Below are 18,878 nucleotides of genomic sequence, written 5' to 3' on the forward strand. Positions count from 1 at the left end.
TCTACGACACTGTGTTGCAAAGATATCCACATGGACTTTTTATAATGGGAGTCTATGGGATCGGTTGCTGTAAATGGTTGCTATGGGCGTGGCTTAATAACTTCATAATGATCATGTGACACTGATTGGTAGCGTGAGTAAAATGAGCTCACCCCCTTGTCTCTAAGGTTGCGTTTACACTTGGCATTAACATGCGATCTCGGTGATCCGAACAAGCAGATCGGATCTTCAGACAATCAGGACACAGCGCGTTTACACTTGTCAACAAGTGGCTTCCACATCTGGATAACTGATCGGATCTCTATAGTGTCCCGCCCATTATTTTAATAAGCCTGCAATTTAAAAATAGCCCCGGTGCGGGGAGATTTCACACAACACGTATAACGGGGAGGATGAGCATGTTACACATTTGATACGCAGCTATGTTGAACTCGAAGCAGCGGTGGGAAGTAAACCGCGGTTAAAACGATTAATGATCTTATATGTGAAAGTATAAGCAGAGGACGTTTGTAAAATGACACAAGCTTTTGTACTTGAGCTGTGGCGGGTTTCACTAGCGCGCACACACACACACACACACACATACTCTAACGGTGTTTTTAAACACATCATTTGTTTATTCATGTCACGGACACATAAAATATTCACATAAGTAGGCCGAAGTTCCTATGATCAAAAGCGACCACTTACATCGTTCTCGTCTATTTGGGTTGGTTCGGCTGAAAGTGACAGAGCGTCGTTTCTTTGGTCCGCGCCCTAAATATGTTAGAAACAAGCTGGTATAGTGTTGCCACTATACATAAAGATGTATAGTGGCAACACTATACCATAGTGTTGGTATAGTGTTGTGACATGANCAACACTATACCATAGTGTTGGTATAGTGTTGTGACATGAAAATAAACAAATGATGCTTTTTAAGATGGCGCTGTGTGTGCGAGTCAACGCCATTCATGGCAGTCACAAATACAGTGATGATACAGCTGAAGTGGTCAAGTAAAACATCTCGTGTGATTTGACATAAATCCTCTGTAGGTTAAAGTATCCATGATCATTTCGTGGGAAAATGAACGACTGTGCAACGTTCGGGAGCAAGAGTAAACTTTCCTCTGCATTTGTCAGCTGCTCCGCAGTCTGAGAGGCTTCGGACAGACGTGAGAATAATGATAGCGGGCGGGGTTTTCTGTGAATTGTACCGGTAAATGTAGATAAACTGTCTGGATTGCGTTTACATTACACTGAGATCCGATCACAATGCGTCCTCGACTACCTCTGGATCAGGACACGCTGATCGGATGATATTCCGATCAGAAGCGCGTTTACACTTGTCTTTTCAATGTGTATGTGGACAACATCCAGATACAGGTCGCATGTTAATGCCAAGTGTAAACGCACCTTAAGTGGTTGTACTGCTAAGATATTCAACACGGGACGTTTTACGCCTTATATGGGCATGCTTCCTGTTATTGGGAAATTTTGGGAGGCTCTTACACCCCAGGGGTACAACTTACACCCCATTGTGAGTGATGTTCTTACAGAGCTTGATAGCCTCTTCAAATCATGTATTATTATGTTTCTACGATATCCTCACTCGGAGCTACGACCTGTCAAAGTTGGGGGCAATGTTAAGTCAATAGGATTTTTCGGGTTTTTATTCGCCCCCCTATCGCACCCCTCTCACCCGATCACTTCCAAAAGTCATCACATACCTTTCCTCAATGGGCCGCTCGATTTGATGTATTCATTCATGGGTCGAATGCGAAAAAATAACATGTGAATATATAGGTATCTAGGTTTTGAATGGGAGACTATGGGCCCCATTATAGGTATACAGAAATTTTGGGAGGCTCTCACACCCCAGGGGTGCAACTTACACCCCATTGTGATTTATGTTCTTATAGAGCCTGATAACCCCTTCAAATCGTGTATTATTTTCATGTTTCTACAATATCCTCACTCGGAGCTACGATCCCTCAGAATTGGGCGCAATGTTAAGTCAATGGGATTTTTCGGGTGGTTTTTCGCCCCCCATCGCACCCCCCCCCACCTGATCGCTTATAAAAGTCATAGCACACCATTCCCGAATAGGCCCGTCGATGTGATGTATCAGAATCAGAAATCAGAATCAGAAAGAGCTTTATTGCCAAGTATGTTTGCACATACAAGGAATTTGTTTTGGTGACAGGAGCATCCAGAACACAGAAACAGCAACAACAGTACACAGAGACCATAACACAATAGAATACAGTACACAATGATTTAAATAAGGGCCTATGGGTATAAAAAATTAAGAAATACAATACAATAAACATAAGATAAAGATATAGAGAGTTTAAAGCTATGTATGTATGTAAATATGTACAAGTAAAAAATAAGAATAGACTATTGTAGTACAAGGTATGTGCTATATACAGCAGAATGAATGAAATATAATTTACAGAAAAAGTTGTATAAAAATAGATAGTGTATTATCTGGAGGATATAATTAATATTGCACTTAATTATTATTGCACAGAGTTATTAATTGCACGGTGGGTAAAAACATTGAACTGTTCAAGAGGTAGATGGCCTGAGGGAAGAAGCTGTTTTTGTGTCTGGTTGTTTTGGTGCTCAGTGCTCTGTAGCGCCGACCAGACGGCAGCATTGTGAAGAGATGATGGCTTGGATGTGAGAGGTCCAGGGTGATTTTCTGAGCCCTTTTCCTCACTCTGGATGTATAGAGTTCTTGGAGGGTGGGCAGGGGAGCACCAATGATCTTCTCAGCAGTCCGAACCGTCCTCTGTAGTCTTCTGATGTCTGACTTTGTGGCTGAGCCAAACCAGACAGTGATGGATGTGCAGAGGACAGACTCTATGACAGCTGAGTAAAACTGTTTTAATAGAGTTTGTGGTAGGTTGAACTTCTTCAGCTGATGTAAGAAGTACAACCTTTGCTGGGCTTTTTTAGCAATGGAGCCAATGTGATTGTCCCACTTCAGGTTCTGAGAGATGGTGGTGCCCAGGAACCTGAATGACTCCACTGCTGCCACAGTGCTGTTCATGATGGTGAGAGGGGGGAGTGCAGGGGGGTTTCTCCTGAAGTCCACAATCGTCTCCACTGTTTTAAGCGTGTTCAGCTCCAAGTTGTTATGACTGCACCAGACAGCCAGCTGCTCAGCCTCCTGTCTGTACGCAGACTCATCACCATCCTGGATGAGGCCAATGAGTGTGGTGTCGTCTGCGAACTTCAGAAGTCTGACAGAAGGGTCCTGGGCAGTGCAGTCATTTGTGTACAGGGAGAAGAGCAGTGGGGAGAGAACGCACCCCTGGGGGGCGCCAGTGCTGATTGTGCGGGTGCTGGATGTGAGTTTCCCCATTCTCACTAACTGCTGCCTGTCTGTCAGAAAGCTGGTGATCCACTGACAGATAGAGCCAGGAACAGATAGCTGGGTTAACTTTGTCTGGAGCAGTGATGGGATGATGGTGTTGAAAGCAGAGCTGAAGTCCACAAACAGGATCCTCACATAGGTCCCTGGTCTATCCAGATGTTTCAGGACAAAATGCAGCCCCATGTTAACTGCATCCTCAACAGACCTGTTTGCTCTGTAGGCAAACTGCAGGGGGTCCAGTAAGGGTTCTGTGATGTCCTTCAGATAAGCCAGTACCAGTCTCTCGAATGACTTTATGACCACAGTTGTGAGAGCGACGGGTCTGTAGTCATTCAGTCCTGTGATTTTGGGTTTCTTTGGGATGGGGATTATGGTGGAGCACTTGAGGCAGGAAGGAACTGTGCACAGCTCCAGTGATCTGTTGAAGATCTGTGAGAAGATGAAGGCCAGTTGAATAGCACAGCTTTTAAGACAGGCTGGGGAGATACCATCTGGGCCTGGTGCTTTTCTTGTCTTTTGTTTCCTAAAGACTCGGCACACATCCTCTTCACTGATCTGAAGTGCAGGAGGTGGGGTGACTGAAGGTGATAGGTGTTGTGTAGAGAGAATGTCAGAGTTGGTGTGAGGTGTAAAGTTAGCATTTTCAAATCTGCAGTAAAAGTCATTCAGATCATTGACCAGTTGTTGATTGCCTGCAAAATTGGGGGATGGTGTCTTGTAGTTGGTGATGTCTTTAAGGCCTTTCCACACAGACGCAGGGTCGTTGGCTGAAAACTGGTTTTCCAACCTTTTAGAGTAGTTTCTCTTTGATCTCCTTTGTCAATGTGTTCCTAGCCTGCTTGTACAAGACTTTGTCCCCTTTTCTGTAGGCATCCTCCTTGGCTTGGCGAATCTGTCTGAGTTTTGCTGAGAACCATGGTTTATCATTGTTGTATTTTAAGGAAGTCCTGGTAGGAATGCACAAATCCTTACAGAAACTGATGTATGATATTACAGTCTCTGTGAGCTCGTCCAGATCGCTGGTAGCAGCTTCAAAAACACTCCAATCTTTGCACTCGAAACAGGCTTGTAAGGCCTGCTCTGTTTCGTTGGTCCATCTTTTATCATGTATTCATTCATGGGTCTACGTCAAAAGCTGCGGGACAAGTAGCGTGCCAAACTTTTGGCGGAACAAGAATAACTAGAAAGTAAAGTTCGAGTACAAAGCCTGTCCTGAAGAGTTTGAAATAGTTTGAAAGGTTTTATCGTTAAACTTATCGTTAAACTTTGTTCTCATTGTTCTGATGCAGAGATATGGTGTAGGTCTGGCTAAACGGTTGCTAAGGTCATGGGTTTGGTTGCTATGGGCGTGGCTTTGCAGCTGGCAACTGATAATACTTTGAGCCACAAGTGAAGCGAACCAACCCCCATGTCTCTACAATGTTCTAAAGCAGAGATATTGGTCCTGCTAAACGGTTGCTAAGGTCATGTGTTTGGTTGCTATGGGCGTGGCCTGGTAGCTGGTAATTGATTATACTCCAAGCCATAAGTGAAACGAACCAAACCCCATTTCTCTACGATGTTCTGATGCAGAGATATAGATATTGCAAAACGGTTGCTAGGCTAACATGTTTGGTTGCTATGGGCGTGGCTTAGCATCTGTCAGTTGATGATACTCTAAGCTATGAGTGAAACGAACCAACCTCTGTGTCTCTACGATGTTCTGATGCAGAGATATAGATATTGCTAAACGGTTGCTAGGCTAACCTGTTTGGTTGCTATGGGCGTGGCTTAGCATCTGTCAGTTGATGATACTCTAAGATGAGTGAAACGAACCAACCCCTGTGTCTCTACGATGTTCTGATGCAGAGATATAGGTATTGCAAAACGGTTACTAGGCTAACCTGTTTGGTTGCTATGGGCATGGCTTGGTATATGCCATTGATAATACTCTAACCTATGAGTGAAACGAACCAAGTCCCGTGTCTCTACGATGTTCTGATGCAGAGATATAGGTTTTGCTAAACGGTTGCTAGGCTATCCTGTTTGGTTGCTATGGGCGTGGCTTGGTATATGCCATTGATGATGCTCTAAGCTATGAGTGAAACAAACCAACTCCTGTGAAAAAAAGTTCGATTTTGCGTGCATATGATACGCCAATGTTTGCGTGCACCTCGCTGGAGAGCAGCCATTTTGAAACGTACATGAAGAGGAAACACTGAAATAATTAAAATAGTACTATTAGGTTTAGGGTTTGGGTTAGGGTAGAGGTTATAATATGCATGCACGCTAACATTAGGTTTAGGGTTTGGGTTAGGGGACAGGTTAATAATACAAATTGCCGGTTAATATGCAAGCGCGCTAAATTGGCGCATCATATGCATGCAAAAATAGGCGTATTTATGCACGCAAAATCGAACTTTGGCGTATGTATTTCACGATAATGCAACGCGCGTGTTATTTATATGCAATTCATGAGACATATACCAGCAAAATCACTACAACAGAGTAGCCTACTGCTGTTGTAATTGGAATTCATGTTCACGGCATGCGCTATGATCGGTTGTCATTCTCAGACATGGAAAAAATAACTGATGCACCGCGTTCAGACGTGAACGTGACTATAATAATGGTGTAACGTATAAGTTGGTTCACATTCATCGTCCATTAATTGTGTAAAGCTTACTTTTCAGCGTGAGCAAGGTGTAGCGTGTGAACTGGTTGAAATACGTGGGTCTCCGTGAATGACCTGAGTCAAGATCTGGAGGCAAACAACCGTTTTGTCTTCGGTGTGAAGTCGTTTCTCAGAGATTCGCTTGGCATCACCGCGTGGCGCTCAATGTGAATACATTTTTATTGATAACCATATCGGCTACTTATATCCTGGTGTCGTTTTAGTATTTCAAGATTTATTATTACCATCTTTAGACTTTAGTCATCCTCAGTCACCTCAGCTACCAAACATTCGTAATAAGGACTGCTTCCAAATCCGTCCCTCTCCAACTCTGTAAAATTAGAAAACTGCAGTAAAAAAGAAACAAAACTTTTTTTGGGTGTTATAAATTTAGCCGGTAAAGTTGAATTAAAATAACAACACCTTTGTGGGTTATCTTTACTTGGTCTGGAATCTTTTCATAAACGGCCAATTCCTATAATTTACACATTCAGAGATGATCCACAAGTCCAAATGTAGGTCATGCAGTTTTAGTTATTACAATTCAAGTGTTCTCATAACTGCTAAAACCTGAAATCCACCATTCAATATTACTATTAAATTCTATGATATTGCCGTAAGTGAGTCCTGCCTGTCGCAACATTCGCTACTCTGCCTTCTCTTAAAAAAGTACATTTTTATCATAGTAAAATCCACATATCGTTCCCAACGAAGTATTGTTTGGTGTAAAACATGTTGAACATTAATGGACAGGCAGTTGATTCCTTAAATGAATATCTGTTTCTTCACAAAAGCGGTTTATGCGGTGTAGGGAAACTTCTCTTTCATTGACATCCATTCAAAAGAAACTGCCTCTGGTCTCTGGTCTCCTCAGTTTCAACAAATGAAATTTCCTAAATCACAACTAATAAGCTCTCCCTATGCGTCATAAACATTTACTTAGTAACTTTTAATCAAAATCACTGAGTGCAGCTGTGACACGATAGAGGAGACCTGACCCTCCCGGCTGAGACTGGTCTCTCCAGAGGTTTTTTTTCTCCATTTATTTATCATTGGAGTTTGGGTTCCTCGCCAAAGGGCAGTGTTGGCTTGCTCACTGGGAGGCTGCATTTATTAGATATTATTTACTAAAATGATCTTGCTTGTTCAATAAACACCATGCACTGTGCTGTGTTTGACCTTTTCTTTGTTTTTCTTATTTTCTCCTGTAAAGCTGCTTTGGATCAATGCACATTGTGAAAAGGGCTATATAAATAAAATTGAATTGAATTTGCTGCGTACCGGCATTAGCATTAGCTGTTACGTGTTTTTGGCTAAAGGTTGCAGGCTTTCCTTCTAAAAGGGCTTTGGTTTCAATGGACGTGTGCACGCCTGACCCCCAGTTAACTTCCAATTTGTGTTTGGCTAGTGTCTAATAATATAACTAGTTGTGTTTTATTTCATTTATTTTCATATTAATTTGTATTATTATTTTACTGTATACCAAATGTATTAAATAAATGATTTGTTGAATTTTGTACTGCATCCTGCTCGAGAAAATGAGAAAATACAGCTGAGAGTAGAGTACTGTTCTGCACTCTTTGATGCAACAAGGACATCAGTTGTTATGGGAAGTGTTCCTGGTTCCGGTTGATCAAACTAATGCAGCCTAATAAACCCTTCAATAAATCAATCAAATGTGGTGTTTAAATGTAAACAGTTTATAATTTGGTGTTACGTTTTATACCTCAGCAGGCATATGTAGCCTAGTAAATAGGAATAAAAGTGTTTCGTGGTTTTTAAACGTTTAAAACAGAAAGGCAAGAAATTGTAAATTTCTTTAACTCTTCTTGTCATGATTCTGCCTCTTTTGATCATGTTTTCTTAGTATTGTGGCAGGATCATGACAGACCCACGTGTTTTGTGCGAGAGAGACGTGGCATTGTTTGTTTTGGCTGGCCATGCGCTCTCTCCGGTCTTGTCTCTTGGCCCGCCCTCTCGTTTCCTCATTATTGATTGTTAATGATTTCATGCCCTGTTCTGTTCCCCTCTTGATTTGATCCCTTATTTAATGCCCCTGTGTTTTCTGTCTTGTGCTGGTTCATTTTGATTCGTTTGTTCCATTTCACTCGCCTTGTTTGTACTGCTGTGTTTAATCTAGTTTAGTTATTTGTAGTTTATGTCAAGTGTTGTATTTAGTCTAGTCTAGTCTAGTCTAGTCTAGAAGTTAGTCCATGTCCCTGTTCACCCGTCGTGTATTTTACCCTTGATTTGTTGTTTTACACCCTCGTGGGTTTTTTTTGTTGTTTTAAATTAAAACAGTTTTTGTTAACCCCTCACCTGCTGTCTGCGTCTGGGTTCAGTCCTTGCATTTTCTGACACTTCTGGCATTGTTTATGGTAGAAAGTAACTAACTTTTCACCTTTTAAAACTGTGTAGAAATCATTTAAATTGATTGGATGTGTTGAGGTGTGAGAACACAATTAAATGTCTTGTTTAATTCTAAAGGTGTGTCCCAAACCAACTCACTTATGCACTATTCTATGCCATTTTGTAGTATAAATATTGTGTGTAGTGTATTCACATTGTGCACCCGGATGGTGCACTCATTCAACCAAAAATATGAAGTGTGGAACTCTGGAACACTTTACACACTCAACGGTCGCAGTTTCGCTTACGTAGCGGAAGTGAGGCAGGGCTAGCTGCTGCGCAAGCAAAGTTCTCCTGTGGAGTGATTACGCTTCATGATGGTTGGGCAAAACAAATAAAAATGATATCAAAATACAATGTACATATTGTTTTTATTGATGTACATTGTGTTATACAATTAATGTCATTTACCCTCATCTGGGAAACCGCTTATACTTCCAGTTAGTATAAAACAGTTAAGTATTCCATTTGGGACTATACATCCCTTCCAAAATTAATTAATTAATGCACTATGGTAGAGTGTACAGTGCATAGTTTAAGTGCAAGTGTATAGTACTTATGTAATTCGGGACGCAATTTAAATTGAGGGTCCTCCGTATACCGCATCTTTCTGAGGATTAAAGGCACTTTTCCACTGCATGGTACTGTCAGGTTTAGTACGACTCGGATCGGTACAGCTCACTTCAGCTCAGTTTGGTACCGCTTCAAAGTGGGTGGGATTGTAAACTTATCGTCATAGTTGCGTCGCCTCTACTGCTGTATAGCTTCATCGTAAACGTGACACAAACAAACGCACAACGCAGGAGTAATGGAGCATAGCGATGGCGGATGGGAGCAAAACAAAATACTGGTAAAAATACCAGAGAGTTTGGGAAATCTTACAGCAAGGAGCAGACGATGATCATCATTTGGTTTGCTCGACGGCGCACAAGGGTAATCTAATCTTGCATTTAGCATTGCGTTAAGGGTCTTAATCTCTATATTACAGTCACAAAGCATATAACGAAATGCTAATATTACGTATTAAAATGCATATTCTTGTGTTGCAAATCCAATGACACTGGTAATGATTCTCTCTGCCCAATCAGTCATCTGTGTGTAAACATGTCACATTTTGGTATCGGTACAGTACACTTGGAACCTCAACCGAGGTGGTACTAAAAAAAGTGTCAGGTACTGTACCCAGTGGAAACCCCCCCAAAAGGGAGCTGTACCGCGCCGTACCGTGCAGTACTATGCAGTGAAAAAGTGCCATAAGATACTACATTATTCTCTTACTTGACCTATTATTTTCTTTGGCCTATGACATAGGTGTGTTAGTTTTAATTTAACAACCCCAGTTTCTATGGTCTCATCATGATAGTGTCCTCGCTCACCCTGGTCCTGGAGAGCTACCGTCCTGCAGACTGCAGCTTCAACCCTGCTCCAACACACCTGTCTGTTATCAAGCAACCCTGAACATGTTGATTAGCTGGGGTTGGAGCATAGACTGTATAAAAGATGGACAGCGTGACCCTGCTTCCTTCCATTGTAACGAAGAAATCATGTGAACGCACCTTTTTTTATAACATCATATAATTAACTTAAACCAAATTTATTAAAAAAACGAACACTTGGACATAAATCAACATGAAAAAACGGACTAAAATACTAGAAAACATCTTTGGAAAAAAAAATTTTCAAGTGTAATTGGATTTTATAGAGTGGCTCCTGTCCCATATGTTTACATGGAGAGGGCGGGGTTTATGACCTGTACTGCAGCCAGCCACCAGGGTATGATCAAAGAGCCGGTGTTGTGCCGAATTTTGACTCCGCGCCAGATTACGACTCCCCTCATCGAAATTGCTGCGGGATTAGCTAATCCTCACACCTAATGTTAGTGGGGAATGGGGTGTCATAATTTGGCAGAAGTCATTTTTCAGCACCACACCGGCAACTTCACTTTTCAGGACATGTGACAGGCACCCCTGGGTTGGAGCTAAAATCTTCAGGGTGGTAGCTCCCCAGGAACAGGGTTGGAGACCCCTGCAGTAGACCATCCGAATATTTTCTGCTCACTCTTTTTTTTTGCTAGCATACTGATTTATGCCTTCTATATAGTGTAAAAGTACTCGATTTTGGACACGGGGTGGCTCTTCAAATGGATAAATAAACAAATTTTCCACTGTAGTGGAAGAAATCTTCCCAATCCCTCACAATGTCAGAGTAGTGTAGCTTTGGCCAGTTTTTGTGTATCTTTGCCCAGCGAGTATGGTGGAATATGTCAATTTTGGTCTCGACATATGCGATCAAATGTAAATCCCATGACAATATGTTGAAGTTTTCATATGTTATACACAATTAAACAAATTTTGTTATGTCTCTTGACTACTAGTTGGTGCTGTCTTGAAACTTTACAGATACTCTCAGAATATGGTCCTGACGAACCATACCACGCGTTGTAGTGGCACGCCATTGCGTTTGTAAAACACTGCATTTTATGACAAAATATGAAATGAGTGGCACCCCCAAAGGCTGACTGAGGAATATTTGGTATGGTTCGACTCGGTATGACTCAAGGAATTAAACTAGACCACACTTATGATTTTAGATGAAAGATTCAATAAGTTTTTTAGAAAAAATAGCATTTTTATATCTTATGACCAGTAGGTGGCGCTGTGCCGAAACTTGATGTGTCACCTCAGGCTAGACCTTGAGGACATATACCAAGTTTTGTATAGATAAATGAAAGTTTGGCGAAGACACAGCCTTTAAACCATTTTGGCATGCTCGTCGTTAAATTCGTTGACGCGCTATACAAGAACGGATTGGCAGATCAAAAATATTCTAATAACTTTTTGTCAACACTGTCTCTAGATGCTACATACCAAATTTGGTGCAAATCGGATAAACGGTGTAAGAGGAGTTCGAAAAGCACGTTTTTCGAAAAATTCAAAATGGTGAAAAATTCCATAGGCTGTATGTAGCTCTGCGTAGCCTGACGTGCACCTCTCCAGTCCAAAAATGTAACAATGCGTCAACTACTGGAGGCTACAGCGTAGACATAATGGCAGAAGAAGAATATTTAGAAAACTAACGATTTCAATAGGGGTCTCTGCCCCTTCAGGGCTTGACCCTAATTAAAGGGCTAAACATCGTAGCATGTGTGAACTAGAGTGGCATACATTTAGCGAGCAAGAAAATGAAGTCATTTTACTGCAATTAAATTGTGTACAGTGCAGAGAGAGTACGTGTGATGTCTGCAATACAACCCCTACTCCTTCCAAAACTGCCAGGAACCTCGGAGTAATCTTCAATGACCAGCTGTTCTTCGGTGATCACATTGCTTAAACAACACGGTTATGCCAATCAGGAAGACCTTACTGAGCATGTAGCACAAGTCCTTGTCCAGGCCCTTCCTTGTAATCTTTAGGCTGGACTAGTGCAACGTTCTCCTCACTGGTCTTCCTGCTAAGGCAATCAAACCCCTTCAGCTGGTTCAGAACACAGCACCACGGCTCATCTTCCAGGACCAGGAACCAAGAGCACATGTGAAGCCCCTCTTCATCTCTCTTCACTGGCTACCGGTTGAAACCCGGATCACTAACACACACACTCTCTCAATAGGTATTGATCTGGCTTTGTGAAAACTAGTATCTTGGTATAAGCAGCGTGTGTGGCGTGGTTCGTGACGTCCTGGATGTAGTACTTGGCCCCGCTGACCCAGACAGTGCATGCGCTTTGGCGTTGTTGTTATCCTTGTGAATGTGCGCCATTAAAGGCTAGATTAAATTAATCTCTCGTGTTAGCTATTTATTGAGCCTCATCGTATCACTGGCGCAGTTGTATTATTGCCTCCTATTGACAAATCGCTTTACTGTTTCCTTGTCTTCTCTGTAAGTCGTTTTGGATAAAAGCGTCTTCTAAATGTAAATGTAATCATACAATGGCGTTTTGTACAATAATGAATAGGGTTAAGCCATCTTTTAATGAATAAGGATTAACTGAAGTTTTTGCCTACAGCCAGCCTCAGTACTTTATGTCCTAAAATACAAATTTTGAAATGGTTACCTTAAAAGGCCTATATATTTATTTCAAATGTAGCAGAGGAAGTGAATCCATCGTCATGGTAATCGCAAATCATTCTGTAAACTGTGTCTTTTTATAATTCACCCCAGGGGATGTTTGTTGACCCTTAGGAGGAACCATTTATTTACTTTTACCTTATTTAGCCATTTGATTTGTGCTGTCACTGTGTCATATGACAGTGAAGTCATATGTAAGGGCCATAGTCCTGGGTGACTGTGTCAGTGTAGGCACACATTGACCAGTAATCATAACTCACCGGGAAATGAGTATAAGTTAAAAAGGTCAATGGGAGCAGACATGAATCTTACTACATCACTGCATGGGATTTTCCCACATTTTCACTTCAGTATATGTACAGACCATACCATTATTATTAGTGACAGTTTCATAACAGTATAAAATAACCTGAAAGAAGTTTGGATTTAGGGACATATTACTAACAGGAGTGATTTCATCGGAAGACTATTCAAAGAAAAATGTTGTTTCGATTATGATGTCTATAGACTGTAAGCTAGGGTTAACATTGTGTTCTTGTTTTAGGGAATCTCACAATTGGCTGAAAAGAATAACCAAAGAATGCTGAACACAAAAACACCAACATCAAGGCTTTTCTCATCTTATGCATGCATTTGATGTTCATTATTTCCTAACAATACCACATCGAGTCCCAGTTCACAATTTGTTAAGTCATGCATGAACTAAACAAAGAACAAAAGAACTAACACGAGTCTGTAAAGTATAGCCTAGTATCCTACTGTCATCTTATTTAAAAAAAAAAATTCTCAAGGGACATCAAAGATAAACAATGTTTTTATTCTCTTTCAAGTATAATTATCACACTTTATTCATCTTACATTAATTAAATTCAATCATACCACACTTTTAAATGTTTTGAAAAGACTCGAAATGTAGTACACAAGTTCCATAGACTAACCATTTAATGAGAAAGACCCTTGTTATTTTTTCAAAATTAGTTATTTTTCAAAGTTATGTTTTATTCTGTTGTGCATGATTTGACCAGTGTTTAGGTTCATATTTTCTTCCTTAAATTAGTTTGTTTAAAAGGTTATTGGATCACATGTTTAGCACGCCCACTTGCTCCCACTTCACATCAGCTCTCTAGTGGACCCGCCCCCTTCACTACAAAGAACCTCAATACACATGAGCTGGGCAAACAGAAGCCGTTAAATCCAACAGAGCAAGATGATGAGAGGAACCTTCTTGTTTTTCAATACAGTTAAGGAATTTTATGACATGCTTGGTGTCACTGGCTATTTAATCATGTTGTTTTGAGCAAAAGGGTAAAGTAAAGCCTTAATTCAAAACCACATCACTCGGTATTCATCCGTGATTTACATTTTCCAGCGGTGAACAGCAAACAACTTTGGCGTGTATTAATCCGAACGTCTCCTGGGTAAGTGTTTCATAATATTTGCACTTACTACATAATAGCGCTTTATTTACGTTAGTTGCTGAAGGATTTGGCGTTTTTTGTATATGCGCGAACAAACCCCTAATGATCTATAGTCTAGGTTAAATCTGACTTTGATCTTTTAGTCAAAGTTTTCAGTATAGCATTTTGTTCACTGAATGTAGTTTTTACAGTTTTTTATTGGTCTGTCTGCACAGAAATGCAATCGCACTGACGCAGGAGCGCGTCTGAAACGTGCTGATAACGCACCGCAACGCGACGCTGAGGTGAGGTGCATTTTTTAAACCCAGACTTCTGTCTGCATTCATCCAGCACAAAAAATGCCGTATAGGGGCTCGTTTAGGTTTAGCTCAAGGAATGCTTAGAATTCCATACAAATGAATGGAGAGTTGCAGTTTCGCTTTATGACTGAACGAAATAATGTTTGAAATAATTGTACTTAATATTTTTGTCTTATATTGGCTCTTCTTCCTTTTAAGAATCAGCTCTTCAGAAACTTCATACATAGGCTATACTGTATACAGTTGTGCCCAAAATTATGAGAATAGTATTTCTCTGTTTTATATTTTTTTATAAACTAAACAATATATTATAAACTACATTATATGGACTCATGGGTTAGGGTGCTGGGCTTGTGTTTATGAGATTTCATAAACATTGTCTAGTGACAATGATACATGGCTCTAGGGCTAGCTCATTGTCAAGTTTCGGAAGTCAGTTTAAAATAATAAGTGTTTCCTGTGTAAATACAATACCAGCTTCCTCACTCTTTTTATTCTATTCCATGTTTTGAGAGTCTGGAGCATTTTACCAACAGGGACAGTCAGGCACTTGACGGGGGAAAGCACTTTGTGCTCATTGTGCTCATAGTTACAGTGCAGCCTTAAGGTCACACATTTAATGCAATCCTGTAGTTATTTACAGTTATTTATTGGGCCTTGAATACACTACAAATCGTCTTGGCCTGACCTGTTAAATGTATAAATTACAAATTTAAGTTGTTAAGTTTAACTAATCTTCTGTTAAATGAGCTGTCTTTGACAAGACTTACAGTGTTTGAGAAAACAGTGTCTAAACTGAAACATGTATGCTTTTACACATTTCCTTTACCGTTAAAAATGTAACTTTTATGAGCATTTTCCCTGAAGGATAGTTACACAGAAGCTGTGTGCAAACACGCATATATTCATCAGGTTTTAAATAATGCCCCACATATGATTTATCTGACATTGTGTGGTGGCAGATTTGACAACATTATGATTTATTCAGCTCCCCCCACTTCCCTGTGCTGGATTATGATTTAGGTGCCGTCCTGGGAATAATGCTACTGCCAAGTGTTAACAGTGTGATTTTTATTTAGTATTGTAATGTGAGCTTAGTTTCTTAATGCAGGATATTGTGTATACGTCAGTCATTTTTTATTTGTGAAATTATGATACTATGTAGTCTAACAAAAGGCCTAAAGGCCCCCTGTTTTTTTTCTCAAAACACTAAATACTAACAAACAGCACCATTCTTAACAATTCATTTCGTGGAAGGATAAAAAATGTTTTTAAATGATTAAAATTATCAAAATGTTCCAAAATGTAGCTAATGCAACATTTTGCTTTGAATTTTTTTTGCAGTGATTAAATCAGTTTGTATTTTTTCCTCCAGAAAACTTTTTACATTTTTACTCAAAATCAACCTAAATAAAAATACTAGAACCAGTGAAGAAAAATCTGAGAGGGTCTTTACCCCGTTGAAACCAAGCGTATTAATGCACCACACTCAGCACACACAAACAAACATACAGTATGTTTACATAAGCACCAGACAAGTGTGCTTATCTTTGTTCTACATGAGATTTTTTTTTAATCTACATGACTACTTCATGGTGTTGACAGTTTATTGACAGTACATTTTGTAATGTCTGTGTGTTCAGGAAATTGTGAAAAAAAGCATAATTAAAGAAAGAAAAATGTTGTTTTGCTTTTTAAAATGAAGCTTTTTATGACCATTACAATTTAGCACATCTTCCCTCTTAAATATAATTACCATAATGTAAAAATGCGCATTCAAATTACAGCAATGTGATTAATAAAACAAAGATTTTTTATGTAACTTGTACTCATCTTAATCAGAATAGTATTTGTCTTTCTGTTGATTTTAATAAAATGACCAGTACCAGTATTTTTTCAGTAATTCAAAATATCTATTTTACAATAATGAGAATAGTGATGAATGAGATAGGAACTACAAAAATGTTACAATAATAAAAAATAGGTAAATAGGCTCACTTATAATCCAAAAAAGGTCACTTTTTTTAACGTAAAACTTTTCTTGATGATACATGTTTGGTTATGTTTTTTCTTGTGAAATTCACAAATTAAGATCTACATCAGAAGCAAGAGCATATTTGTGTTTCAGTATACATCCGCACTGTACGTGTACATCCATTGCTGCTCACTCCGACGTTCACACACGCATATGCACACACACCTATTGTTCGGAGCGGCATAAGTATTTGGGGTGGAACGCAACGGTTACTTCCTGAGATTAAGTCCGCAGCTCGCTAGCCAAAGCACCATCAGAGAGCTGATGAAAGAGTGCCCCAAGAAAAGAGAACGAATGGAAAGCTGTACATTATGTTCCGGACATGTATTAATAGTTAGACACGTCGCTTACTGACAGGCCCACACAGAGTCTGCGGCCATTGAACACTGCCAACATTTCTGAATATTACCACAGAATACCACCAAAATGTAATATTTAATCATTTGATAATGGTTTCAGCTATCAATAAATTGTTTTACATTTACGCATTTGGCAGACACTTTTATCCAAAGCGACTTACATTTGCATTGTATTATACATTTGTTTCTAACTATGTGCAATCCCCTGGGATTCGAACCCATGACCTTTGCATTGCTAGTGTCATGCTCTAACCACTAAGCCACAGGAAAGCTAAATGTGTGTTAAATGAGTGTTAAATGTCTGGTTGCATTCAAACCAAACCCAACCCAAGTGTTTAAGCTCTCTGAGGGTTCCCATATAAAGACAAATAGAGAAACGTTAATGGAAGTGACTACAGTCAATCACAGTTTGCACAATATTTGCAAATATTGCATGCAGTTGCCTAATGATTACATAATGTCTTATAAAGATTTCTCAGTTGTGCGTTTGTGACATAAAATCTTAACTTTGTTCCCTCTCAATCTCGCTATTTCAGCCATGTCTTGGGGCGGCTCATTCCAGCTCATGCAGACTCTGAGGAAATCTCCTGCTGTTCTCCGCCGCTTCCGCCAGGATCGAGCCCAAGCCCTTTCCCACGGTGACCCCCTTTTCAAAGTGCATTACCTCGGCACCGAGAAGATCTACTCCCTGGATGTAGAACAGGCTGCCGAGGCCATAGGCCGCTTACTGGAGAAATCGCCAGATGCGGCTACCTTAGACAAACTAGGCAAGGAACATGCTCTCGTCGTCCGGCCTCGCTACGTAGAGGTCAAGGAGATCAGCACAGGCCGGCAGCTTACTAAAACGTATCTCAAGGACATCGCTTATTGTGCGGCTGACACAACCAGACCCAATGTGTTTCTGTATATCTGTAAGCAGCGAGGCCAACAGCTGCAATGCAGAGTGTTCTGGTGTAGCAGACCAGACCGGGCAAGAGATATGACTGCCTGCTTAGCCAGATACTTCCAGAGGGCTTTGAATGACTTGTTGGAGGATGAGACCAATCACACAAAAGAAGAAGAAAGCACGAAGGATGGAAAGCCATTTCCGGCTACGGGACAAAGCAAAAGCTCCACACTACCAGCAGACCCGAGGAAAGGTGAGGGAAGAATTCAAAGGGACAGTTCACCAAAAAATACAAATTTCTGTCATGAATTACTTTTTTACATTTTCTTTGATTGTAGGTCAGTGGCAGAAGCGAAGTCCTTTGAGAGAGCTGATGAGAAGAACTAGTATCAGTGACTGAAACAAGAGTGCCTCAACCCTTGAACTTCGGTCTTTTAAAAAAATGTTACTCTCTGGAAATGCTTTAGGGAAACAGAAAACCAGTTTGCATAGAAAATGGATGGCCATTGACAAGCAAACACATCTGCCTTGAGTATAAAGGTGTATTAGTGTGAGAACAGGGACAGATTTACTATGCAAGCAGTCTGAGAATGATTTGCAATCGCTCTAGATTAGTCCGTGTTACTACGGAGTGTTACCAGTTCTTGGAATGCAATCAGGGCTTTTCCTGCACATTGAATCTATTGCATCAAGAAAGCTCTGAATATTACAACATGAGCTTTGAAAAAAGCCATTTGCTTTAGTTGTCCAATAGTTTATTTCAGCGCTTGAGTCGAGTTCTCTTAAAACGTTGCATGTCATCATTTTTGTAGTATTTAAATTGACCTGAATGTTCTTTGTACATTAACAGATCTCCAAGCACTTGCAAAGTTCGCACATATCAAATGACACTTATTATTATTAATACATTAATCACATTACTCATTTTTAATGCTCCTCAAATTTAGTCTAGCGTTATTCTCACAGCACTGACAAAGAGAGACTACTTACAGAAAGAATGTTTTGTTCTGTTTAAGCAAAAATCTTGAAAACCTCTTTTTTCTTTTGTAGAGGTGAATTTTGTAACGGCTCATTGTGGGAAACATTCTGAAGCAGCACTAGTTTGGTTTAATGGTTTAAACTTATCTTATAACTGACAGCAAGCAGATTTTGTATGAATTACACAATCTTTTTTTTTGTAGGCTGGAATTGTACATTTCTACTTTCATATTACTGACTCTTTTCATTTCTACTGTTACACTGGACTTTGAAGATTCATATTTATATTTTTTGCTTTAAGGCTTAAACCTGAACTTGCATTAACTTGTGTGCAGTGATGCAGATACTGGATATCTTGTTAACACTTATAGGATAACGTTTGCTATGTGATCACCTTGTCAGGGGTTATA

The 18,878-nt window shown here is 40.0% G+C and overlaps 1 protein-coding gene across 3 annotated transcripts; it reads left to right on the forward strand.

The window, feature by feature from the left end:
* Window positions 1-9,110: 9,110 nt before the first annotated feature.
* On the forward strand, window positions 9,111-18,857 carry LOC130546657 (uncharacterized). 3 transcript variants are annotated; one of them, XR_008961800.1, is made up of 4 exons: window positions 9,111-13,911; window positions 14,127-14,195; window positions 17,141-17,743; window positions 17,829-18,857. XR_008961800.1 is itself a non-coding variant. In XM_057322028.1 (3 exons), the coding sequence occupies exons 2-3, from the start codon at window positions 17,143-17,145 to the stop codon at window positions 17,888-17,890; spliced, it is 663 nt and encodes a 220-aa protein (XP_057178011.1). In that variant the 5' UTR covers window positions 9,111-9,362; window positions 17,141-17,142; the 3' UTR covers window positions 17,891-18,857. The 3 variants fall into 3 exon arrangements, 2 of the variants coding, with proteins under 2 accessions (XP_057178011.1, XP_057178003.1); XM_057322028.1 differs by lacking the exon at window positions 14,127-14,195 and having other exon boundaries at window positions 9,111-9,362; XM_057322020.1 differs by having other exon boundaries at window positions 9,113-14,195.
* Window positions 18,858-18,878: the final 21 nt, after the last annotated feature.

This window comes from Triplophysa rosa, linkage group LG2 (genome assembly GCF_024868665.1).
Source record: "Triplophysa rosa linkage group LG2, Trosa_1v2, whole genome shotgun sequence".
In the NCBI taxonomy this organism is placed as follows: domain Eukaryota; kingdom Metazoa; phylum Chordata; class Actinopteri; order Cypriniformes; family Nemacheilidae; genus Triplophysa; species Triplophysa rosa.